Source organism: Macrotis lagotis, chromosome X, assembly GCF_037893015.1.
Source record: "Macrotis lagotis isolate mMagLag1 chromosome X, bilby.v1.9.chrom.fasta, whole genome shotgun sequence".
Taxonomy (NCBI): Eukaryota; Metazoa; Chordata; class Mammalia; order Peramelemorphia; family Peramelidae; genus Macrotis; species Macrotis lagotis.
In genome coordinates, this window is record NC_133666.1 from 652012252 (window position 1) to 652038029 (window position 25778).

A 25778-nucleotide genomic window follows, 5' to 3' on the forward strand; every position below is an offset into this window, starting at 1 on the left:
GGTCTGCATTGAAAGAAGTTTCTCATGGTGGGGGGCAGTTAAGTGGTACAGTGAATAGGGCACTGGTCCTGGAGTCGGGAGGGTCTGAGTTCAAATTCAGCCACAGACACTTAATAAATTCGTTAGCTGTGTGACCTTGGGCAAATCATGTAATCCCATTGCCTTGCAAACACTAAAAAACAAGTTCCTCATTGTGATCTCCTTTCACCAATGAAATCACAGGCCTATAGAAATAGTCCAGGGGCTCTCCCAACTTGCACTTATCCTCCTTCTCTGGAAAGGGCCTCTGGGTTGGCTTGGCAAAGATTTTCTCCTGGTTGATTTAGAGAAGAGAGCTCTTGTACTGGGGCTACCATACTCTGGGACTGGCAGCTTCTGGGGTAGTGTAGGATGGGAAAGGAAGGGAAATCTTTGAAAACTGGGTAGCTCTGGGGTGGCTAGGTGGCGCAGTGGATAGAGCACCGGCCCTGGAGTCAGGAGTCCCTGAGTTCAAATGTGGCTTCAGATACTTAATAATTATCTAGCTGTGTGACCTTGGGCAAGCCACTTGACCCCGTTGCCTTGCAAAAACCTTAAAAAAAACCTGGGTAGCTCAGTGTAAATGAGGCTAAGTTATTTGGTTACTCCCAGATTTAATTATAAATAGGTTCTGAATGCCAAATCTAGGGAGAGATGAATGGAGGGAGAAAATTGTGATCATTGACTCGTGTACTAGGGAAGAAAGAAGTAGATGGTGACCATTGTTTGGAATATCCAGTCAATCAATCCCACTTTCCTTTGCCTACTCAGCTGCCAACTTGCTATATGACCCAGGGCAAATCCCTTTTCCTCTCTGAGTATTAATTTATTATCCACAAGTAAAATGGGGGCCTAGATTTATGACCTCCAGGGGGGTCTTCTGAAATGAAAATGTTCTTCTTGATGTTGGCAGAGCTACCCACTTGCATCCCTGAATCTTCTGATAACCTGAAGCTATAATAAGTTAGCAGGGCCTGTAAAAAAGATTGGGAGTGATGGAAATGGAGGAGAGGAAGGCTCAAAATCCCCTCCCAAATACCATGTTTCCTTTCCATGGGCTAGCTCAGTTCATTACATCCATTCAGTTCTAGGTTTTGTGATATCATATGACTTCCTTTCCCCTAATGAGTATAAGAGATTGTTCCATAAAAGTTCATACATTAGTGTTCCTGAGTGGAAGGGAAGGGAAGGAGGGAAAGAGAAGGGAGTAGTCTGGGCAAGAGCAAGTCCAGAGAGCTTGGATCCTATCATCATTCAATGACAATCCTCACCTTTGTTCTGATCCCATCCCAATACAGCTTGAGGATTTCCAAGCACCTTAATTTGACCTCCCCACCTCTCCCAGAAATTATGTATCATCCACATTTTTCAGCTGGGAAATCCAGCTTCCAGTCAAGAAATAAATAGAACCATGTTTACATGTCTATGGAGCCCCAGCCCATTTGAGAAAGAGGTTACCAGCTTGGAAGTCATCCATCATTGTTATTATTATTATTATTATTTGTTTGTTTAAAAAAAAGTCAGAAAAAGTTTCATCTTTGGTATGAACACATTCACGCCAGGTGAATGAAGGCAGGGAAAAGGGGCTGGGGCTCCCAGAGACCCAGATTGGCCCATCCTCCTTGGCCCAGGGAGAAGAAGCAGCCAGTCCTTCATTCAGAAGGTGAACAGTGATGGCAGCAACTCCAGGCTCAGTGCTGGGCAGAGACATACACATCCAAGAAGAATGAGAGAAGTTGACCCAAAGCTGAGGCCTGTTAGGGTGAGGACAGGCAGTAGATGGAGAAGGAACCACCTGGGAACTGGGGACATTGAAAAAGAGGAACCATAGCACTTCAGAACAAGAAGAGACCCTAGAACACAGAACATAGAACATCTAGACTAAAAGGGAGCACAGAACACATGCTGTCAGAGTTGGAGGGTGGAAATCCTTTAGGAACTCTAAGTCCAACCCCTTCATCTTACAGGCAAAGACAGCGAAGACTAGAGAGGGCAGGATCAGATAGGGGTTGCTCATCTACATAGGTGAGCATTATGGTTCTGATAGGTCTATGTTCAAAGGCCCTCCCAGTTCTGACATTCCATGTTCTAAAGGCCCTCCCAGCTCTGACTTTCCATGTTCTAAAGGCCCTCCCAGCTCTGACTTTCCATGTTCTAAAGGCCCTCCAAGCTCTGACGTTCCATGTGCCAAAGGCCTTTGCAGCTGTGATGATCACGTTGTGACATTCAGTGTTTGAAGAGCCCTCCCATCTCTAGTAACTTAAGTTCTACGTTCTATGATGCAGTACATGTAAGGAATGGGTGAGGGAAAGGACACTTGTAGCCTCGTTATCTCTCTTTAGAGAACCCAGTCTCAGGGACACTGGAAAGCAGATAGCACCCTCTTCCTGGAACACACCCCTAGGCCAGGTCAAGGTTCTCGTTTCACCACATCACGCAGGTGCAGTTCGCTCTCAGCAGCCAGGATGGGCTGCCCATTCTGCAGATGGTAATCAATAAGGTGGCTGATGCTCTCAAACAGCACATCCTTGGTCCGTACCTGCAGAACAGAAGAAACTGATCAGAGATGGGAAAGGAAACCCTGGATGGGAGGTGGGGCAAGCAGAGTGAAGACCCTAGAGGTCCAACCTTTGGGATCTTCCTTCTGGGCTCCCTTTCTTGGATTAGAAAATTTGGATAAATTCCACTTCCTTCCAAGACAAAGGACCCCCCCACATACACACATTGCACCCCTTTCAGATCACAGTTCAAAAGTTACCAGCTGGATCTCTAATCAAGCAAAGCAGACAGTATGTATCTTTAGGTTATTGGATGTGACCCCATATAAAGGGTACAAGGTGCAATAGTCCAGGTCAAACTAGATCTGGAAGTGCCCTTGCCTTGTACTTCTGGAAGAAGTATGGTCAGGTGGATCAAGCCAGGAGGCCTCACTTCTAGTCTCTCTTCTATCATTGACTCACTGTGTGATCATGGGTGAGTCTTCCCCCTCTCTGGGTCACATTTTCTCCATTTGGAGAGGATGATATGCAAGGTCCCTTTTCAATCTGACATTCTTTACTCTAAGGTCCCTTCCATAGAATTTCAGAGCTAGAAGGAGCCTTAGAGGTAGACTAGTCTTCTTCTGTCCCTCCACCCCCATCCTCCCTTTCCATCTCACCCAGTTCTGTGAAATTGTCATATAATTATTTTGAATTTACTTTAAATGTATGCATGTTGTATGATGGAATATATGATCTTTGGGATGGGAGCTTTTTCTCTATGTATCTATCTCTATCTTTGTCTCTCTCTCTCTCTCTCCTCTCTCTAACCATCTATCTGTTTTTCTTTCTTTTTTTTTTTTTTGTTTTTTTAGGTTTTTTTTGCAAGGCAAATAGGGTTAAGTGTCTTGCCCAAGGCCACACAGCTAGGTAATTATTAAGTGTCTGAGACCGGATTTGAACCCAGGTACTCCTGACTCCAAGGCCGGTGCTTTATCCACTATGCCACCTAGCTGCCCCCTGTTTTTCTTTCTTTCTAGTTTTCTTCCCTCCTTTCTTCTCATTCTCTTTTTTCTCCCTCCCTCCCCATCTCTCTCCTTACCTCCTTTTTTCTTTCTCCCTCCCTCTCTCTTTCCTTTCTTTCTCCCTCTCTTCTCTTATCCTCTTTTTCTTCTTCCTTCCCTTCTCCCCTCTCTCCCTCCCTCCCTTTTTCTTCTTCCCTCCCCTTCTTCTTTCCCTTTCTTCCTCCCTCCCTCTCTGTTCCTTTTTATCCCCTTTCTTCCCTTCTCCTTCCCTCTCTCCCTTCTTTCCCTCTCCCTCCTCTCTTTTTCTCCCTTTTTTCTCTTTCCCTCCTCCCCTCTCTTTCCCTCTCTCCATTTTTCTTCTTTCTTGCCTATCCCTCTCTTCCTCCCTCTTTTTCTTTCTCCTTCCCCCTTTCTTCCTCTTTCCCTCTCTTTGTTCCTTTCTTCTCTTCTCCCTCCCCCTTTCCCTTCTTTCCCTCTCCCTTCTCTCTTTCTTACTCTTTCCCTTCTCTCTTCTCTTTCCCCATCCCTTTTTCTTCCTTCTTACCTTCCCCCCTCTCTTTTTCTCTTTCTCTCTCTCTTCCTCCCTCCCTTTTCCGTTTTCTACTTTCTCCCTTTCTTCCCTTCTCTCTCCCTTTCTCCCTTCTTTCACCCTCCCTCTACCTTCTCTTTCTTCCTTTCTTCTCTCTCTCTCTCTCTCTCTCTCTCTCTCTCTCTCTCTCTCTCTCTCTCCTCCTTCTCTTTGCTTTTCCCTTTCCCCTCCCCTCTTCCGCTCTCTTCTTGAATTCAAGGACTATTTCATTTTTGTCTTTGTATCTCCAACATCCAGGGACCACAGTAGATGCCAATAAATGTTAGTTGATGTGTTAACCTGAACAGTCTGGCTGAGTGGGGTCTCTTTTTATTGGTTCCCAAATCCCTTCAGTTCTAAGATTTCATGTCCTATGTCACAATATTACTCCCCCCCCCCCCCCCGCCCCAGCCCTGGGGTCAATGTTTTCCAGCCTCCTTACCACACCCTCAGGGTCCACCAGGAGCAGATGTTTGGGCTGTCCACCATGCATGCCAGTGAGGACATACTGTCCAGGGTTGGTGACACTGTCCCTCACCAGGAAGTCCCCATCTGCTCTGAGTAGCTTCTCTGCTGCCCGCCGGCTCATCTTGCCATGGTACCAGGGTTCTCGGCGAAGCTGCTCCTCCGTTGGGGCGATAGGAGCTCGACGAGTGGGAGGGCTGGGCCACTGGTCCTCGATGGGAACTGGACCATTGCTGGCCACAGAGCACTCATGAAGTTTTAGAGCATCTTCAAAGGGCCCTGAAATCCCAAGAGATCTGGGGTTCAAATCCAGGCTGTGTGCCTGAGCATGATCCTCCCCTTTGGGGAGACTCAGTTTCCTCATCTTTGAAATGGGAGTGAATAATATTGGTTATTTCCTCCCTCATGAGATTTTTTGAGATGGATGAGAGAAAGAATGATAAAAAGGTTTTGTAAATTTGCCTCTCTGCTATAGCTTCTGATCATGTCAAATTTAAGAGACCCAGAGAGTGGGAAAGGACCTAAAGTTTCTTTAGGTCCCCTCTTTCATTTTCTTGAGGAGGGAAATTAGGCCCAGGGAAAGGGCAGAACTTGCCCAAAGTCACACAGCTAATAGTATGGGACAGAAACAGGATTTAAATCCAGGCCTTCTGCCTTCCTATTAGACCAGGCTGACTCCAAAACTATCATTTCTTCCTTTTCAGCCTTGAAGGTCCCAGAGTTCTGGCTGGCTGACTGGCTGGCTATCATCCCCCTCAAGCCAGGAGCTCCCTAAGAGCAGAGGCTCTGGGTCTTTCTCACACTAAGGGCTCTCTGAGGACACAGTTGGGAATTCTTTGAGGAGAGGGACCATCCCTCCTGGAGCCCCGCCCCTCCAACCAGGCAGAGGCCATATGGACCCTTCAGATTAGTCTCTCTTCCTCCTCCTTTCAGCTTACTCATGTCAAAAAGGTCCTTCTTTGGGCTCTCCTCTGGGGCCGCAGGCTCTGTCTCCCAGCTCTCCAGGTTCTGTGTGTTCACATACATGTGTTCCTCATAGTCTCTGGAGCCCAGGGGCCGGCTGTCTGCCTGCAGGTAGCCATCATCACAGGGCTGACCTGAGAAAGGGGGATGCACAAGGGTTTAGTGGAGGTAGGCTAACTACCCAGGGAGAGGCAGAAGAGCTGAGGGCTATGACAAGGACTGAGGTAGGTTGGTGAAAGTGGGAGGAATAATCAGGAGAGGTGCATGCATGGGCCCAGCCAGTCCCCTAATTCTTTTGCATAATTTGACTGGCTTTGGGTTATAATTATTCTTCTGTATTTGGGGGGGGATGGGCAGGAAGAGAAAAAGGAAAAGAAAGAGGGAGATGAGGGCATCACAAATTTAGAAGGAACCCTAGGAACCTACTATACCAATCCTCTCAATTTATAGAGATTAAATAACTTGCTCAAGGTCAAAAGGATGGGGGCAGCATTCGAACCCAGATTCTCAGATTTTGAAGCCAGGGCTGAAGAGAGAAAACTTCTTAGCTCACTATTCAAGGCCCCATACAATCTCCCTTTTCTTTTTATTTTTTTTTTTTTTTTTTTTTTTTTTTTTTTACTATCTCCCTTTTCAGTTTAGTACATTCTATGAACTATAATCTTCGGTTCCCTAATCTAATCCGATCCTTTCCAAACTCCACACATTTGCATTAGCTGTCCCCATTCTTGGAAAGTACGCCCTCTCTACTTCCACCTGCAGATTGGGAAAAAAATTCTTCTTTTTGATCGTTTCAGGTCATACCTCTACCATAAATTTTCTATAAATTCTACCTCCTCCTCCCCTTACCCCTCAAATCCCCCAACATCACATACCACCCCCACCTGCAAATAATCTTTATCAAATTACATATTGCATTAAGTTTATCTATATATAGTATCTTCCCCCCAATTTCCATTAGATTGTAAACTCCACAAGGGCAGGAAATCTTAGTTTTCATTTTGAATTCTTAGCCACTGCAAGTGTAGTAGGAACTCTTTAATGCTTGTTGATTTGATTAAAAATAGAGAGAAAGGAAGAAAGGAAAGAAGGGGAGGAAGAAAATAGGGAGGGGAGAGAGAGAGAGAGAGAGAGAGAGAGAGAGAGAGAGAGAGAGGAAAGAAGGAAGGAAGGAGGAAGGAAGGGAGGGAGGAAGGGAGGAGGGAGGGATGGATGCAAGGGTAGGGGATAGTGAGCCCAAAGTTTGTCTCAGAGGGATTGGCAGGCCCTGAAAACTTCCAGTAGTGGTAAAGTATTATAAAGGTGGCATGGCTTAACCTAATGTGGGCACTCAACCCATCAAGATTCTCCTTCCACAACCACAGCATCTTTCCTTTTAGGGAGACTCATACCAGGGAGGCCCAGGTCCCAGTGCAGGCCAGTCTGACTCCGTTGCTCTCTCCGAGCAGGTGATCCAAGCTAGAAAGCAAAATTGGCAATCACTATTCCCTTCCTCACCTTCCCCTTATCCCCTTCAGCTCTCCCAGCTGGTCCTTCCACCTACAGTATAAATAGATTTCCTGCTGTTTCTGATGCCATCATCTTCAGAGTGGAAATTACCCAAGATCAGCAGTCATATCGCTCCCTCAAATTAATATCTTCCTAGAGTAGGTACAATATCCTTCCCCCAATATCTCCTCTGATCATTCATGGGTTGGAGTTTGTTGGGTGGGGCTCCTACGTCTCCCCTCCTAACCCTTCACCACCACCATTTTCTCTGTCATTCCATTGGGATGTTGGAGACAGAACCTCGAAAGTCCTATTATTCACCACAGGTCCTGTGGGAGGACACCCCCTATGGCAGCCCCATTCCCAGAGGCCCAAAGAAAAGACGCAGAACCTGACCTGACTAAAGGTCCCAGAGCTGGGTGGCTGGGTGTGGACGTAGCTGGGTGCCCAGAGTCGGGAGTCCACCAATCCACCCAGAGGCGGCTCCTTCCCAGGGATGCTGTTATAATAGTCATGCTCAGTTGTATCTTCCTCCTCGCCCCAAGCTGATTCCTCATTCCCCATAATCCTGGACCACAGAAACAAAGAGGAGGTGAGGATATGGGATTAGCAGGGCAAGCTCCCTTAAAAATTCTCTGATCCCAAGAGGGCCTAGGACATTATGGGGCTTCAGAAACCTGAATAGTAGGATCCCTCCCCCCAACAACAGGAAGACAACATGCTCTTTGGCCATTGCTATGTCCACCAACCCCTGCTGCCACCACAAGGAAGCCACAGAAATGGTGGGCAGGTGGGAGCTCTGGACCCTGGCATCACCTCAATGCCAGGAGAGGAGCATACTTTCGAGAGAACTTAATAAGACCAAGAGGAGTAATACCAATAGGAGGAAAGGCAAATTTCAACTAAAAGGGACAATTTCTAACAATGTCTAGAAGTAGAATGGGCTGCTTCCAAGACATGTGAGCTCCCCATCCCTTACAGTCTTCAAAAAGAATACTGGTTGTTTAGAGGTTGGAGCAGGGATCCCTATTTAGGGTCACCTGAAGCAGATACCCTTTAAAGTCTATTCCAACCCTGAGGTAGTGTAAGTCTATGTTGGATCAGAGAATGGGTTAGAAATTCCCAGGATCAGAGATTCAGAGGTGAAAGAAGCCCTTGGGGCTATCTGAGGAAACAGAGTCTAAGGGAAAAGAAGTGACTAGCATAGATGATAAGCATCAGAGATGGGAAATGAACCCAAGGCCTATGACACCAAAGTCCCAGTATCACGGCTTTCCTTCTCTGCCTCTCCCTATAGTACCACAATCTCACTTCCTCTTTGTTTCTCTGGTCCAGGATTATGGAGAATGAGGAATTCCTTCTTTGGATAGAGAAGGAATCGATGTGAGAGGTTACCTGAGGCAAGGGTTCCTTATGGATCACTGAGTCCACAGCATTGTACAGAAAGGGAAATTGATGCCCAGCAAGGAGTAAGGCTTTAGAATCACAGAATCTCAGATCTGGAAGAGACTTCAATCCATGTCTGAATAGGAATTCTCTTTAGGACATCCTTGGCAACTGGCAATGTAGCACTAGAACACCTCCAATAATGGACAACTCACTACCTCACTGAGGGGCAGATCCAGTACTTAGACTTGGGTCTTTTGATTTCCCATCTGGGGCACCTTTTCCTATGCCACATGCACTTCATCCTCTGGGTAATATGAGGTCAGACTAGAGTTGGGGATGAGGACCCCTTTACCTTTCAGGGGGAATGGCCACTTTTGGGGGGCTGTAGAGATACTGTTTGAAACGCAGCTCAAAGGCCTGGCCTACGGTGCTGATGACATTCTGGGCTAATCCTTCACAGCACTCCAGGATGTGACAGGCTATGTAAGAAGAGAGATGGGGGAGGCCAGAGAGGATGTCACATGAAGCAGAACCCCAGGAGCCTCAAATCCTCACTCCCCCTAACCTTAAAACCTCCTTCCAGATCTCCTAGGAAAGCCCTCTCTATTCTCAAAAGATCAGAGAGATCTCCCACCATTTCCCAGCCCCAGATGCCTTCTTCTCCCCTTCTCCCCACCTCACCTCTCTGATTAATAGGATCCTTTGCCACATAAGCCACATAATCCGTCATGTCCTGCAGAGAGATGGTAGGACACAGAGTGAGAGGACAACTCAGACCTTCTCCTGGCTCCACCCCACCCCAGACCCTGGAACCTGGGATTCTGAGGCTGGTCCACAAGGCTCAGGGTTTGGAGAGGAGTGCCATATGAACATAACTGGCAGAGAGCAAAGGCAATGGCCAGGGCCTGGTTGGGAGGGGGGGAACTGGTGAGGTGGTTGCCTAGCAACAAGGGGTCCAGCTGGATGCAGAAGCAAAAGGAGGCAGTGATTGTGGTGGTGGGGATGGGAGACAGGAAGAGAAGACCAGGTGGGGAAGAACCTGAGTTGGGGGAGAGAGCAGGGGAGGGAACAAAGGGAGAAGAAGATCAGGGTGGAGCTGCCCCCAGAGGAAGGCTCCCAGCTCCCCCCTCACTGGTAGGGCTTACCGTGTCGCCACCGGAGGCGAAGGAGATGGACTGCATGTGATGGTTAGCGATGATCTGTCCCGGACAGAGAGGCAGAGATGGATTACAATGAAGCAGAGAGCTAAGCCCAAGGGGCAAAGCCTGGGGAGGACCTTGGACAGGGTAGGGACCCTCCTCCCTGGACAGGGGAGACCAGGAAGCTGGGAAGGAGCCAGGAATCTGAGATATCAGACCAAGATGACTCCTCCAGGCACCATCTGGAATACTGTATTCCATATCAGACATTCCCATTTGGCATCATGCCACAGGCTCATTACTCCTCTGCCTCAGTTTGATCTTCCTCCCTGCTCCAGTGCAGGGACCCTGGAACATGTGTGTATACACATGCAAAAACATGTGGTGGAGCAGTAGAGGGTCCCATCTGTCAGTACTTGGGAGAACTGGGCTTAAGGGCCTCTTGCAGGTTAACATATGTGTCCCATTGTATAAAATCTATATTTGTCTATAGTCACACTTCCAGACTTCAGTTGGACCCCAAGCTGAGTTTGTCCTGAGATTCCTGTTCATTTTCCCCAATGGTCTTTGTCTCTGCCTGCCCTCACCACCCTCATCCTCTCCCCAGCTCAAGGCTCAGGGGCAATTTCTGCTCTCCTGGAGAATAAAATTTGCCTTTTCTGAGGACCCTGAGGATTATAAATATAATAATAATTTATGGAGCACTTTAAGGATTATAAAGTAACTTATAAATATTATCTCATTTGATCTCATAATGATCCTGGGAGGCAGTGGCTATTTTTATGGCCACTTTACAGATGAAGGAAGTTTGTGATTTGCCCAAGATTACACAGTTAGAACAGAATTTCAACTGACTCCAAGTCCAGTGATCTATGCCCTACCCCACTTAGCTGCCTCATGGGAAAGAAAAGATCCTAATTTGATCCAATTCAACAAATATTTATTCAGCAGATACCAGGTGCCAAGAGTCAGATGGTAGGCTGCCTAGTTCTAATCACCCCTAGCCACTCTTTTCAGCTTCTCCAGGTAGTAACCCTCTGCCTAGGAAGGAAGGACACGTGACACAAATCCTCTTGTACCCAGAAACTTTCAGAAAGAGTTCAGGAGATGTCAGAATTTTGAAGGACCTTAGAGATCACAGAACCAGATAGGGAAACAGTCCCAGAGAATGGAAGAAGAAGAAAGACCAAAGTCACAAAGGGTGTTTCTGGAAGAATTGAGTCCCACACTCAGATTTGCTGACAAAGTGAGACACCCCAAGACATAGTCACCAACACTCCCAAAACACAGAGATGTGTATACACTCACACCCACACATTTACATACGTTTCATCATATTTATGAAAGGTTTGGGGCACAGGGAATAGGGAACTACTTGAGTCCAGGTAGACCTGGGATCATGTCCTGTCTCTGATACAGTGACTCAGTGATCCTAAAAAAATTCCTCCACCCCTCATCATCACTCTTTTCTGACTACAAGTTGCAAAAGAACTTTTCTGAAAGAATTTTCCTTCATCGATACAAGCAATTTCCTTACCCACTACTAATCAAATTACAAGTCTAGTCCCTAACTATTCACATGTGTTATAAACGTTTGGCACATGAATGTTTTCACACATGCATACATACATACATGTACACACAACACCTACCCTTTTCTTTCTTTCCACCCCAGGGATTATCAACCATCACAGCAGAGGAAGAAAATTCCTAGGTCCACAGATGAGTCAAGAGGAAGCCTGACCTAGCTTGGCATCCCACCCCAAGAGGTCAAGGGAAGAAATGAGGATGGAGTGGGTCAGTATCGGAGGGACAGAGATGGCAATCAGGTGGCATTAGGACTGCTGCTTACCTGGCGAGTGGTGGGCACCATAAGGTTCAGACCATCAATGGAGATGTTGATTGTAATGCTCATACCAGCAAAACGGAGGTTACTCTTCCCAAGAATAGAGAATAGGGCTTTGTTGGGGGCCTGTAGGAAAAGGGAAATGATGCCCCTTCAGCAAGGCTCAGACTCTGACTGGACCAGGATCAGAGTGAAGAGTCAGATCTAACCCACAAGAAAGACTTAAGAGAAAAATGTCATTATACTGTTCCTCTGACCCAGAGATCCCATTGCTGGACATTTAACCACAAGAAAGTAGAAGACAGGAAGATAATTCTCATGTATACCAATAGCAGCACTTCTGTGGGTAACAAAGAACTGAAAAGGCAGTGATATCCTTCATTAACCATTTGGGAAATGACTAAATGAACTGTGGTCCATGATTGTCATGCAATATTCCTGTGACTTAAGAAATGATGAATCTATCTATAAAGTTAGGAAAATGGTATACACCTGGCTATAATGGAAACGTAAAGATCAATAAAACAACACTGCATCCCATGTGATTTTAATGAATAAGCTTGGAGAAGAGATAAGCACTTACGACTCTAGCCTTCACTTGGGAGGGAGGGGGCTATGGATGTGTAATGCTGTATATGTCAGCATCTATGGATTTGCTGGCTTGTGGGCTGTTTTTGTTTTTAACTGTGTAACAACAGATGACTCACTGGGTAGGGGAGCAGGGAGAAGTATATTTGGAAAATAATGTGATATAAAAACAAATGACACGAGTTGGTGGACTAGAGGGTAGAATATCAGAGTGGGAATCTGAAAGACCTGAGTTTGAATCCTGCCTCAGATATGGACTAGTTGTATGACTCGGTGCAAGTCACTTAGTACTGTTTGCTTCAGTTTTCTCATCTGTAAAATGAGCAGGAGAAGGAAATGGCAAACCATTCCAGTGTCTTTGCCAAGAAAACTCCAAATAGGGGTGACAAAGTGCTGGACATGCCTGAAAAATGAACAAAAACGGAACAAACAATAGTACTTACCTCAACAGGGTCATTGTCAGGGTCATATGAAATAATATATGTAAAGCAAACTAGAAAACACTATATAAATACTATTATTTTACATTTGCTTTCTTTTTTTTTAAAGGACTGGTGCATTCTGAAAAAAAGTTTAGGAGAGTTTGAGAAAAGACCCTAAACCGGATATATATTTCAAAGACATCAAAGATAAAAATGAAAACCCTCAAATGTGCCACACTATTCCTAGAAACACTTTTTAAAAAAAATTGTACTATAAGTTTTAATGATAATTTTTATTTATTTTTATTTAGGTTTTTTGCAAGGCAAATGGGGTTAAGTGGCTTGCCCAAGGCCACACAGCTAGGTAATTATTAAGTGTCTGAGACCAGATCTGAACCCAGGTACTCCTGACTCCAGGGCCGGTGCTTTATTCACTACACCACCTAGCCACCTTAATGATAATTTTTTTTAATTAATGCCATTTCTAAATAACTCCTCATATCCAATAAAAAAAACCCTTTCTTGTTCCAAAAAAATACAGTTTTGCAAAACTAACCAATGTACCAATTATATCTGACAATATTTGCCTTCACCTCTCTGCTGGAAGCCTCTCTGCTGGAAGATGGGATATATAGGATGTATTGGATTTTAGAGGTAGCAAAAAACTGGAAATAAGGTGAGTGCCAGTTTATTGGGGAATGATAAAAAGTAATGGAGTACATAAATGTAATAGAATATTATTGCACGTTGGTTAGTTCTTGTCCTTCATTATTGAAGAAGACCAAAATGACATCACTTTGAGACAAATTATGGTATATCTGACTGTGGCTGATCAGTCCAACATGAGCTCAGAATGCTCAACCACAGGCACATAAAAAATTTAAATTTAAATAAAAATATTGCACATAAGAAAAGACAAATAAGAGAAATTTTAAAGAAACATGGGAAAATTTGTATGAACCGATGAAAAATAAGACAAATAGAACCAAGAGAATGATGGATAAAGTGATAGTTGTAATGTGAATGGAGCAGTACAAAAAGAAAACCATATGGAATTACTGTCATGATTAATCTGACCCTAGAGAAAGCATGAGGAGGAACAGCACTCCTTTGGCAGTATAGTGAGGAATTATAACTGCGGAAGATAGCATACAGTAGGACCCAGTCACTAAACTTATAGATTTAGATTAAGTGCTTTTCTTTGTTGCCATAGATTCAATGTGTGTGTGTGTGTGTGTGTGAGAGAGAGAGAGAGAGAGAGAGACAGGCAAACAAAGAGATTTAGAAATCACTAATTTAAAACAAGGCATGGATATCAGCAAAACTTTTTTAAAGAAAAGAAAAAGGATTGATATTCAAAGTTTCAGCTTAAAGAATGGGACAAGATTTAGCTTTTAGAATAGGGAAACATCTGGGTTTGTTATTCTAGGTAGGTGTTCTAGGTTTCAGGTTGAAGAGTAGCTTTCAGTTTTAAAGTTAAGATTTAGCACGGGAACATCTAGACTTGTTCCTACTGGGACAATTCTAGGTCTGAAAGAGACTAAGGCTCGAGGCTATTAGATGGGTTCTAGGCTTGGGTTGGAGGGAAATTAAGAATAGCAATTCACATTTCCATCTCCTTTAAGGTTTGCAAAGGACTCATGAGATAGGTAGTGCCTGTATTATCTTAATCTGTACATATCAGGAAACTGAGGGTCAAAAAAGGAAGGTGCTTTGCAGTTAATAATGGTAGTGTCAGTTCTAAATGTGAGCGTTTAGGAAGTTCTCAGGGTGAGGGGGGTTATATATGAGGTTGGGGAAGGATCCAGTTTAGAGGCTGGAACTCTATATGAAAGACTAGAAAAGGGTTCAGGTTTAAATCAGTTCTCTGGGAGAGGTTAGAGAAAGATCTAGATTTGAGTATGGGAAGCCTAGCTGTGAGGCTAAAGGAAGGTTCTAATGGTTCTTGTATGAGGTTTGGGGAAAGGTCCAGGTATGAGATAGGGTTCTAGATATGAGATTTGGGAAAAGGTCCAATATTCAAGGTGTGAGGTTAGAAAAGTACTCTGATTTGAGAATGGGGCTTCTAGGAGTTGACTTGGAGAACAACCTATGTTGGAGGAGCAGGGTTCTAAGAATGAATTGGAAATTTTCAGTGTTGGGAAAGCTAACACAGTTCCTTATCCAAACCCATCAAACCCTCCTCACTTGTCATTACATTCTTCTCCATTTGTGGAGGAAGGAAGCCCATGTCTTCAAAGCACTGTTTCTCTCGTTCTCTCTCTCTCTCTCTCTCTCTCTCTCTCTCTCTCTCTCTCTCTCTCTCTCTCTCTCTCTCTCTCCCCCACTCCCAGAACTCAGATAGTAGCTGATTCCTCATTTTTGCTATCTAGACTTCATATCCTCTTCAGCTCTTATTCTTTCACAACAGGGTCTGCTTATCCCAAAATTTCACCTACCTTTTTCTTCCAGGCACCTCGGACACCAGGCACTGCTTCATAAAGTCTATTGATCGCCTCCCTGTGGGCAAACAGCATTCTTATGTGAGAGACATTGAGAGTAGCTCACAGAGGAGTTCAGAACTTGAGAACCCTGGCAAGGGGAAAAGTCACCCCAGCAGGGCTGTGGAAGGGTTCTAGACTTAGGTTGAGGGGAGTCACTGATGATGATGATGCTAACTTCCACCTCACATGTCTTTAGTGTTTTAAGTTTTTACAAAGCATTTACCCCCCCCCCCCCCCCCCCCACAACACCCCAGCATATTAGAGGAGGGAAGCTGGGTGATTCACTAGGAAGAAGATCAGCTCTGAAATCAGAGGTCCTAAATTCAAATCTCACTTCTGACCCTTATGTCATCATCTTTGTGACCTTGGACAAGTCACTTCAATTTCTTTTAACTATAAAATGAAGGAGTTGGACTAGAAGACCCTCTGAAGTTCCTTTGGAATCTAAGCCTTTGGTAGTGGCTGGATTAAGAATTTACTTATCTGAAGGATTCTCATTTGGAAGGATTAGATTTATTCTTTTTGACCCCAGAGAACATAACCAGAAGAAATGAGGGGTGGATGGCAGAGAGGCAGATTTAGGACTAATGATAGGGGAAACTTCCTAACAATTCAAACTCAATTCAAATTCAAATGTGGAATGGGTTACCTGGAGAGGTGGTGGGTTCTCCATTACCTAAACTCATCAAGGAAAGACACAAGTGGGGTATGCTGAGGTAGGGCTTGTTTTATCTGGTATAAATTTGACTCAGTTGACACTGAGGTCCCTTTTAGCTCTGGCATTCTGGGAAACTCAATGAGAAGATGGAACTTGATGAAAGGAAAGGTATCTCAATGAGAGAGATAGAGTCTCAATGAAGAAGATGCCTGTCAGTGAAGAGGATGGGTGGGTCATTGAGGGGATTTGGACCCAATGAGATGATAAGTCTTCACCAAAATGGTAACCAAGGCAGCTGAGGGTTGAACCAGAAATAAGAAGGGCCTTGTGTCTGACAGTAGCTCTCCATTTAAATTAAGAGCTTCAGGATTGGTCTTCCTCAGTTCCCAGGGGCCATGACCCCAGGACCTTCCTCCCTTGGTTGACTTCATCAGCTCCAATGGCACTCCCACCAATCCTCCTTGATCTCTCCCTCTCCCCAAGTACCACATCTCCCTGTTTGGCAGCAAAGACTAAATAATAGAAAGCATCCCTCCCCCTTCAGCTCCACCCTCTCCCAGTCTGTGTCACAGCTATTGATCGGAGCCCATGTTTTCCCTTTCCTGCTGCAGTAGGGAGTTTCCACTCATTTCCTTCCACTCTTCTCACCTTTTCTCTGCAATATTCTGACCTCTCTTTACCCCTGCCCTTCTCTTCCTCTTCCCCCTCCTCATCATCTCTGCCTTCCTGCCCTTTCTTCCTCCAGCAGGTCTGTGGACAAGGAACTCTCTCTGGGAAAGCTGGGGGCAGGAGAAGGAGGAGGAGGAGGAGGAGGAGGATGTGTGCATATGTGTGTGGTGTAGTGTGGGGTGTGTGTGTGTGTGTGTGTGTGTGTGTGTGTGTGAGAGAGAGAGAGAGAGAGAGAGAGAGAGAGAGAGAGAGAGAGATCGAGCATAAGATCATAGTTGTTGAGATAGAAATGACCTCAGAGACCATTAGGCTCATCCTCCTCAGGAAACAGAGATTCAAGAAGGATGTGACTTCCCAAGGGTAATAATAACAGCAGATAATTGAAGTTATGGTCCAGACAGCATCCATTTTGGGTCAGGTGGTATCCATCCACCTTCTAGCCTGGAGATCAGGAGACCCAGATTTCAATTCCATCCCTGTGTAAGCAAGTCCCTCCCCCCTTTGGGTCATCTATAAAAAAGGAGATTGGCAGAGATGGTCTCTAAGGTTTCTCTGCTACCTGAATAATCCATGTTCTATGTTCTCATCTAAAGATTTTTCCAGCTCTTATATTCTCTATTCTGGGGTCTCTTGCAGCTCTAAAAACAGTTCAGTGCTTGGTTCTACAAGCAGAAATCAGGACACTGACATTCTAATCTGCCCCAGAAGAGCTATATGATCTTTTCCCTTCTCTCTGAGACTCAATTTCCCCATTTTTAAGATGGAACAGTAATCCTAGCTCTGTCTCCATGGGATTGCTTTGAGGATAAAATGAGATAATGGATGGGAAAAATGCTTTCTAAGCTGCAAAGTGCTCTCTAGCCTGTAAAAGGTCTTGTAGATGGTAACAAACTTAGTACACTGTCAAGTACCAGATCATTTCAAGCATTGTACAAATACAAGGGATTATTATCGTGACTATGGGTCCTTGAGAGTGTAAAACTCCTTCAGGTACCAATGCCCCTTCCTGACTCTTGGCTTCAGTCTCTGACTTCATACAATGAGTTTCTCTATGTGTTCAGTCAGTCCCACCTCCACCTCACTCCCAGGAGAGAGAAGAGCCCCAGCACTCACCGGGTGACCTGGGTTCGAGTATTAAAATCCAAGGACCTCATGGAACGTAGTACCTCTATGCAGCCCATGTACTGAGGGAGATAGAATGAGAGAAAGAGTCAATCTGGTGTCTTTGGCTGGACTGGCAGAACTAAGTATTCATGGATGCTTAGAAACATGAACTCCTCACCCAATCCCCAATCTGGCAAAAGTCCTCAGTCACAGGACCTTTGCTCCTAACATCTTCCACACCTTGAAGGGATAGTATCCAAAGACTTATCCAAAGACTTTCCTGCTTTTTGGTTGCTAAAATCCTTCTCATTTAAGTCCCAGCTCACACTCCTGCCCCCTCTCATCTGCTCCTGGATTCTCACTCATCTCAGGTTTTATGGTGCTAATCTTTTCTGGTTCAACTCCAACTTCTCTGACTGTTCCTTTTCAGTCTCCTTTGCTGCATCTTCATCCAAAATCACTGCCTGTGGGTGATCCCTAAAGCTCTGTCCTAGATCCTTTTCTCCTGCTCTATACTGTCTTGCTTGAAAAATTCATTAGTTTCCATAGGTGTAATGGAGAAGATGATTCCAAGATCCATATATCCAGTTGAAGTCTCTTTCCTGAGCTGCAGTGCCATATAATTTATGACCTTTAGGACATTTTGAATTGGAGGTCCTATAGATACCTCAAATTTACCATGTCAAAAACAAAACTCATTATCTTTACTCCCCCTGAAAAAAAAAGAAAACCAACAAAACTTTCCCTCTTTTGATACCACCTCACATCTCTCAGATTGGTCAATATGACCAGAAAGGACAATAATCAATGTTGAAAGGGATGTGAGAAATCTGAGACACTAATACATTGTTGGTGAAGCTGTGAACTCATCCAATCTTTCTAGAGAGCAATTTGGAATTATGCCCAAAGGGCAATAAAAATGTGCCATACCCTTTGATCCAGCAATAGCACTACTGGGTCTGTACCATGAAGAGATTATGAAAAAAGGGTAAAAACATCACTTGTACAAAAATATTTATAGCAGTCCTTTTGTGGTGGCAAAGAATTAGAAATTAAGTGAATATCCTTCAATTGGGGAATGGCTTAACAAACTGTGGTATATGTATGTCATGGAACACTACTGTTCTATTAGAAACCAGGAGGGATGGAAATTCAGGGAAGCCTGGAAGGACTTGCATGAACTGATGCTGAGTGAGATGAGCAGAACCAGAACATTGTACACCCTAATAGCAACATGGGGGTGATGATAAACCTTGGTGGACTTGCTCATTCCATCAGTGCAACAACCAGGGACAATTTGGGGTTATCTGTAATGGAGCATACCATTTATATCCAGAGAAAGAAAGAATTATGGACTTTGAACAAAGACCAAAGACTATTACCTTCAAATTATGGGGGGGGGGGGGGCCGTTATCTTATGTAATTTTACTATCTCATACTTTATTTTTCTTCCTTAAGGATATGATTTCTCTCTCATCACATTCAGCTGAGATCAATGTGTACCATGGAAACAATGTAAAGACTAACAGAATGCCTTCTGTGGGGGGTGGGGGGAGGGAAGCAAGAATGGGGAAAAAATTGTAAAACTCGAAATAAATAAAATCTTTCTAAAAAAAAAAAACTTCCCTCTTTCAAACTTTCCTGTTACTAGGAAAGGCATCACCAACCTTAGTCATCCAGATTCTTAATCTTGGTTGTCATTCTCAACTCCTAACTCTCTCTAATCCCTTGTATTCAATAGTTTGCCAAGATACAAAAAGTCTTTCTTCATAACATCCCTCACATACCTTTTCTCCCCTGATAGTGCCACACTTCTAGTGTGGCCTTCATCATCTCACTTCTAAACGGTTGCAACAGTCTTCTGGTGGATCTTCCTACCTTAGCTCTCTCTCTCTCCCCAGAAAGGTGGACTTGCTGCCACCTATTCTTCACTGAGCCATCAAATCGATATTCTAGGAATTCAGATCTGACTATGTCACCTTCCTATGTCACTCCCGTGGTTCCCTATTACTTTCAGAATCAAATATAAAAGCCTCTCTTTGACTTTTTTTGACAATCCAGATTAAGTGACTTGCCCAGGGTCACACAACTAGTGAGTGTCTGAGGTCAGATTTGAACTTGGATCCTCCTGACTTCAGTGCTATTCACTGCCCAACCTAGTTGCCCTCTCTTATTGACTTTTTTTTTGTTTTTTTAAGGCAATGGGGTTAAACTGACTTGTCCTAGGTCACACAGGTAATTATTAAGTGTACGAGACCGGATTTGATCTCAGGTCCTCCTGACTCCAGGGCTGGTGCTCTATTCACTGCTCTATCTAGCCACCTCCCCCACAGTGACTTTTAAAATCTATCATAACCTGGACCTTTCCTACTTCCCAGACTCCTTATACCTCACTTCCTTCTGATTACTCTATGATCCAACTTCTTTCTCTCCTTCATACAACATTCCATTTCCTATCTCTCTGCTTTACACTGGAATTATCCCATACTTTGAATGGTCTGTCTCCTCACCTCTTAACTTCCCTGACTTTTTTCAAGGCTCAGCTCACATCCTGCCTTCTTCCTTCCCCTCCCATCTTCTATCAATTCTATTTATATTTTCTATGTTGTCTCCCCCTGCCTCCTTGAAGGCAGGGGCAATACTTTCAACTTGATTTGTAAGCCCAGTGCTTATTAGCACCAACTGACAATGAAGTTCATCTTTTTTTTCTAATCTGTACCATCATTATTTATTTATTTGTTTGTTTATTTATTAGCTTTTTGGGGGGGGTTTCAAGGCAATGGGGTTAAGTGGCTTGCCCAAGGCCACACAACTAGGTAATTATTAAGTGTCTGAGGCCGGATTTGAACTCAGGCCCTCCTAACTCCAGGACCGGTGCTCTATCCACTACACCATCTAGCTGCCTCTGTACCATCATTATTTATAAGCATGTCTTACCCCCACAACTGGATGGGAGCTCCTTCATGGTTCATACATTGCAGATGACGTAATTGTTCATTTCTGATTCCTCAGAACTCAGCACAAAGTCTTGTATTTAGTACATACTTAATGACTGTTTTATTGACTTTAGTTCATTAGTAAGAGACAAAAGCTACTAGTTGTCCAACAAAAAGTCCCCTGTAGGCCCTGGAGAAAACCTGGATTCTAATCTTGTCTCTATCCCTTACTGGTTGTGTAACTTTGAGCAAATCCCTTTCCCTTGCTCTCTGGTCACACTGTGATGTTTTCAAATCCCTAGTTTCCTTCAGTTCAACACAACTCAATTAACCCTTTCCCTTGGCCATTCCCTATCCCCCAACCCCACATGCCCCTTCTCTAAAACTGCCTTGCATTTGATTAACAAATGTTCGGAAGGAACATGTTCATCTCTTCCATTAGAATGTATGCTTCTCGGTAATTGGGGTGGCTAGGTGGCACAGTGGATAAAGCACCTGCCCTGGAGTCAGGAGTACCTGAGTTCAAATCCGGTCTCAGATACTTAATAATTACTTAGCTGTGTGGCCTTGGGCAAGCCACTGAACCTCGTTTGCCTTGCAAAAACTAAAAAAAAAACCCAGAATATATGCTTTCTGATGCTGAGTGAAGTGAGCAGAACTGGGAGAACATCTTACCCATTAACAGCATATTGTGAGATGATAAGAGATTTAGTTTTCAGCAATACAGTGATCCAAGACAATTCCAAAGGGCTCATGATGGAAAATGCTATCCAAAGAAAGAACTATGGAGTCTAAATGTGGAGCAAAGCACACTACATTCACTTTTTAAAACTTGTTTTTTTTCCTTTCTTTCTCATGTTTTCCCCTTTAGTTCTGATTCTTTTTTCTAAATAGGTTAAACATGTTAAATCTAAATCAGACTGGTCACTGCCATGGGGGAGGGGGGCAGGGAGGGAGGAGAAAGAAGGGAAGAGAGAAAAATGTGAAATTCAGAATCTTTCAAAAAGTGAATGTTGAAAATTGTAAGTGCATATAATTGGAAAAATATTTCTTAAAAATAATGTAAGCTTTTTGAGTGCAAGATTGTTTCAAATTTGTCTTTATATCTGTCCCCTAATGAGGGGCTGGGTACATACTGAGCATTTAATGAACATTTGTTGATTGACTGATGTATTGATTCACAGGTGATTTTTGATTCCCTTTCTAATTCCAAAATTTCATTTCCTAAATTGTCTCCCAGTTCTGAGGTCTACATCTAAGGTTCTTTCTACATGCTGAGATACCTTCCTCCTCTCTCCCCCATTGTATCCCTACCCCAGCAGCTAGATAGTATAGATGTTGCTGGGCCTGGAGTCAGGAAGACTATTCTTGAGTTCAAATCTAGTCTCAAATGCTTACTCTGTGATTGTGGGCAGGTCACTTAATCCTGCGTGCCTCAGTTTCCTCATCTGTAAAATGAACTGGAGAAGGAAATGGTAAACCATTCCAGTATCTTTGCCAAAAAAACCCTAGATAGCATCATGAAGAATTGTACACAATTGAAACAACCAAACAACAGCAACACCAAAAGAAACCCCCCCCAAGTTCATATATTCTCTGTTATAATGGCCTTCCCTGCTCCAACATTCCTTGCATCTAGATCTCTGAAAACTACTTCAGAAATGTGGAGGATTATGAACTCTCTCAATGTTCTTTGGAGAAATCCCCAGAGCCAGAAAGGGTTAAGGCACTTTGCCTTTCCCTTTCAATCCAGATAGACTTTGGCCTAGGATCCCATTCTATAATTCATCTGGGAAGGGAGTAGTACCCAGGGGCCTTGACTCTAAATTAATTAACTATGAAAGAAGAAGCCTGGAAGATATGATTTAAAAACCTGCTCACCCTTTGGACTAGCTGGCTTGCCATTCTGACAGACTGGGGTTGAGGAAGGGGAAGAATCCTGCAGGATCCCCTTCCTAGCCATGCTTTTCCTTCTCCACTAAGCAAGTTCCCTATCTCAATCAGAATAGCAAACAAAACTTCCTAATCTAGAATCAGAAAGCCTTAGTTCAGGAGAAAGATCTGGGTTGGGTATCAGGAGACCTGGATCTGAATCCTAACTTTATCTCTCACATCTAGCAAGTCACTTTCATTTTCTGGGACTCAACTTCTCTATTTAATAAAATCAGAGAGACTAGATGTTTTGGAGAAGAGGAAGTCAAACCACAAAATACTTAAGAGATGTGGGTTGTGACCTGATCTGTTTGCAAAGGCTGAGTAACCAAGCCACACAGAGAGTTTAGGAGCCTAGATTCTCACCAGTTATCACCATTATGAACAAGTAAATCACCAATGGTTCCCATTTCCAGGAGTTACCTTTCAGTGATGAGCTGGTACCCCCCAAACCAGGCCTTTCACAAGTCCCCAGGAGAGAGCTTTCATTTTTTTTGTAAGATTTTTTTAAATTCCACATGTTTCTCTCTCCCTCTCTTCCTTCACCTCTCCCCATAGTAGAGACCAATCTGATAAAGATTGGGCAGTTAGGTGGTGCAGTGGATAGAGCCTCAGACGCTTGACACTGGAGCTATGTGAGCTTGGGCAAGTCACTTAACCCTGTTTGCCTTGTCATCCAGGGCCATCTCCAGTTCTCCCGATTTCATATCTGGCCACTGGACCCAGATGGTTCTGGAAAAGAAAGTGAGGCTGGTGATTTAGCACAGCACTCCCTCACTCAAATCTAATTCATGTGTTTGTCATGGCATCACCTCCCTGATGTCATGGTCTTCTTTGAGAAGGAAGGACAAAAACATCTCCATCAACATCACTGGTTGTACAGTATAATCGTGTTCAACAAATTTCCATATTAGTCAAATTGGGAAAGAAGAATCAGAACCCAAAGAGGGAAAAGATGAGAAAGATACTGTCCTTTGCAGGCCTCTGAACTGGTTTCGTGAGGGACTGGACTGGTTCATATTTTGTTTTAATTTACCAGGTGGCTACCATACAGCAGACACATACTAAATCTTTGTGGAGGTTAAAGGGAGGCAGTGGGTCAAAGACGGCACCCTGGGAGAATTCCAACCCCCATGTGAGAATTGCTAGAGAAAAGAAGTTAAACTCAGGGAGAGGGATAAGGAACATTCCATGATGCACCGGTTCTAGGTTGGCTCCGTTTCTCACCCTCACAGGACAGTCGCTACCTGATGGAGTTCTTTCTGCAGGGGGAGAGGGACCCGAAATGCCTTTTTGTGACTAGTTTGTGGGCACACCCTTCCTACTTTCCCTCTTTCCAGGCCTCACTGGGATTAGGAGACAATACCTATAGAGAAGGGAAGTCAAAAGAGCATCTAACCCACACACTCCCCTGTGTCAGCCCCTCCCACGTGACACCGTGGGAACCTGGGGGGGTGAGTGAAGTTTCACTATGAGAGAGGCAGATCCCGGGAGAGGAGAGGGGGAAAGGGGGAGGGAGAAGGACAAGGGGAAATAGGGTAGGAATCCATTGAATTGGCAGGCTTGCAATTAATAATTTAGCCCCCAACCTAGGGGCCTCAGTTTCTTCATTTTTCTTTATTTTTTTTAAACCGGGAGCTGGATTACATGTCCTCCAGGATCTCATTCCGTTCCGGCGGGTCGCAGACTCTTCGCGATCGGCGGGGTGCGCGCTTAGGACTGGGGGGCCCGCTGGCGAGGCGGGGGAGCCCTGGGAGAGGGGAAGAGAAGGGCGGGGGCGGCTGCACTCACTCACCCGCACGATGTAGGAGACGCCGGGCCCCAGGACCCTGTCGTCCGGGTGCAGCCAGCCCTGGGGGGGCTTGTGGATAAAACTGCCCTTGCGGCTCCACTCGTCGCCGGCTGGCGGTGGGCGCGCCCCGCTGCCCCGCGCCCCGCTGCCCCGCGCCCCGCTGCCCCGCGCCCCGGCCCCGGCCCCGGCCCCGGCCCCGGCCCCGGCCCCGGCCCCGGCCCGGCAGCGGCTCACCAGCTGCAAGGAGCAGGGGCCGGCGCAGACCGGGTCGCAGGCGCCCAGCACCGCGGCCAGGCCCGGCCCGGGCCCGGGGCCCGGCGCGGCCCCCTCCTCCAGGCCGCCGCCCCTGGGGGCCGACGCCGGGGCCAGCTCCTTGCCGGCGCTGGAGGGGCTTCGGCTGAGGAAGGCGGCGGGGCCCGCGAACTTCCACGGGGACATCCTAGGCAGCAGCTTACAGAACGTGGTGGGAGCATCGGGCTCGTCCGGGCCGGCCTCGGACCCGGGCCTCGGGGCGGCCGGGGAGGCGGCCGGGGGAGGAGACGGGGCGCCGGGACCGGGGCCCGGGCCCGCCCGGCTGCTCATGGCCGGGCCGCCTGCGCCCTGGTGCGCCTCCAGGGCTCCGCTCCCCTCGGCTCCCTCCTCTCCCCCCCACTCACCTCCCCGGCTCGCCCCCCTCCCGGAAGGCCCCCAGGGCCGCATGATGTCATGCTGAGCCGCGCCGCAGCCTCAGCGCGCAGCCGCGGGAGGGGGAAGGGGACGCAGGTGGGGGGTACCGCAGCTCCCAGTCTCTCGGCCGGCTCTGGGACAGGGCGCCCCACCCCCTGCGCCGCTGGGACTGAGCGATTCCCAGCTGCCACAGCCAGCAGACCCACCGGACTCCCCTTCCGATCAGCCCTCACCCCGCCCGGTGGGTGATGGAAGCCGGGACCGGCCCGACCCCCAGCTAGTCAGAGGGAGGAGTCCCTGCACGGCTCCGCTGGCCTGCACCCCAGAGGGCACAATGCCCCACCCTCCAGCTAGGGAATATTCCCCCTCTCAACACCCCAGCCTTAGTCGCTCCCAGCCTGGGGAACATCTCTACAGATACCGAAGAGACAGGGGAAGAGGAAGGGGGAACAGGCGCAGCCTCCTCCCATCCACGAGCGTCGGACACCAAGGGAGTCTTCCCCTTCTGGTATCGGCATCTTCCCCTGGAGGCTTAGCAAAATCCTTTCCCATCTCAGGGCCTCACTTTCTCCATCCATCTGTCGGATGAGGAATGAAGCCTCTAACATCCTGTGTCATTTGACATTCTGTATTCTATGGATCTTTCTAGTCCTGCTATATTGTTCTAAGAGTCCCTGCACAATTTTGACGTTCTTATGTTGTAAAGGACTTTCCTAGCACTGATCTTCTGTGCGCTGCGTTCCAAAGTTGCTTCTAATGAATTCGAATCAGTCTGTGCGGCTCTGCCTAGGCTCTTGGATCGGGGATTTAGGGCTGAATTCTAAGGAACAAGAAAAGGAGGATTGGGGCTGGTAAGGTGGGATGCAAGGGCAGTGGAAGCTGAGATCAGGGAGGGGGTTAGTAACTCAGGCTCCAAGCTAAATCAATAAAATGGAGAAACGGGATCACAGACTCTGGTGCCCCTCCCCCCCTGGTCCCTGGAGAAGTGGGGTTAGGCGAGGGGGAGGCTCTGAAGCAGATGGGAAGGGATGAGGGCTGCACAGGAAGCTACGATTGACAACCCCTGGCTGGAAAGAGGGTATATGGGTAGGGGGATTGGTGAGAGTGTCTGCTTGCCTCCATTTGTGGGCTCTTTGTGTGTGTGTGTGTG

The 25778-nt window shown here is 46.0% G+C and overlaps 1 protein-coding gene across 1 annotated transcript; it reads right to left on the reverse strand.

The window, feature by feature from the left end:
* Positions 1 to 1530: 1530 nt before the first annotated feature.
* On the reverse strand, positions 1531 to 24436 carry SHC2 (SHC adaptor protein 2). The gene is made up of 12 exons (XM_074200388.1): positions 23966 to 24436; positions 17312 to 17382; positions 14827 to 14887; positions 11385 to 11504; positions 9539 to 9592; positions 9075 to 9126; positions 8746 to 8872; positions 7401 to 7572; positions 6908 to 6974; positions 5492 to 5650; positions 4531 to 4832; positions 1531 to 2557 (listed from the first exon to the last, which is right to left on the reverse strand). The coding sequence occupies exons 1-12, from the start codon at positions 24398 to 24400 to the stop codon at positions 2429 to 2431; spliced, it is 1749 nt and encodes a 582-aa protein (XP_074056489.1). The 5' UTR covers positions 24401 to 24436; the 3' UTR covers positions 1531 to 2428.
* Between the last annotated feature and the right edge of the window lie 1342 nt (positions 24437 to 25778).

Excerpts from the sequence above, each read along its gene's own strand:
- SHC2 (XM_074200388.1), bottom strand. The coding sequence starts at position 24,400 with ATGTCCCCGTGGAAGTTCGCGGGCCCCGCCGCCTTCCTCAGCCGAAGC. Across the intron at positions 17,383-23,965 it reads GCGTCTCCTACATCGTGCGG|TACATGGGCTGCATAGAGGT; the intron begins GTGAGTGAGTGC and ends TATCTCCCTCAG. Across the intron at positions 6,975-7,400 it reads GCTCTGGGACCTTTAGTCAG|CTTGGATCACCTGCTCGGAG; the intron begins GTCAGGTTCTGC and ends TTTGCTTTCTAG.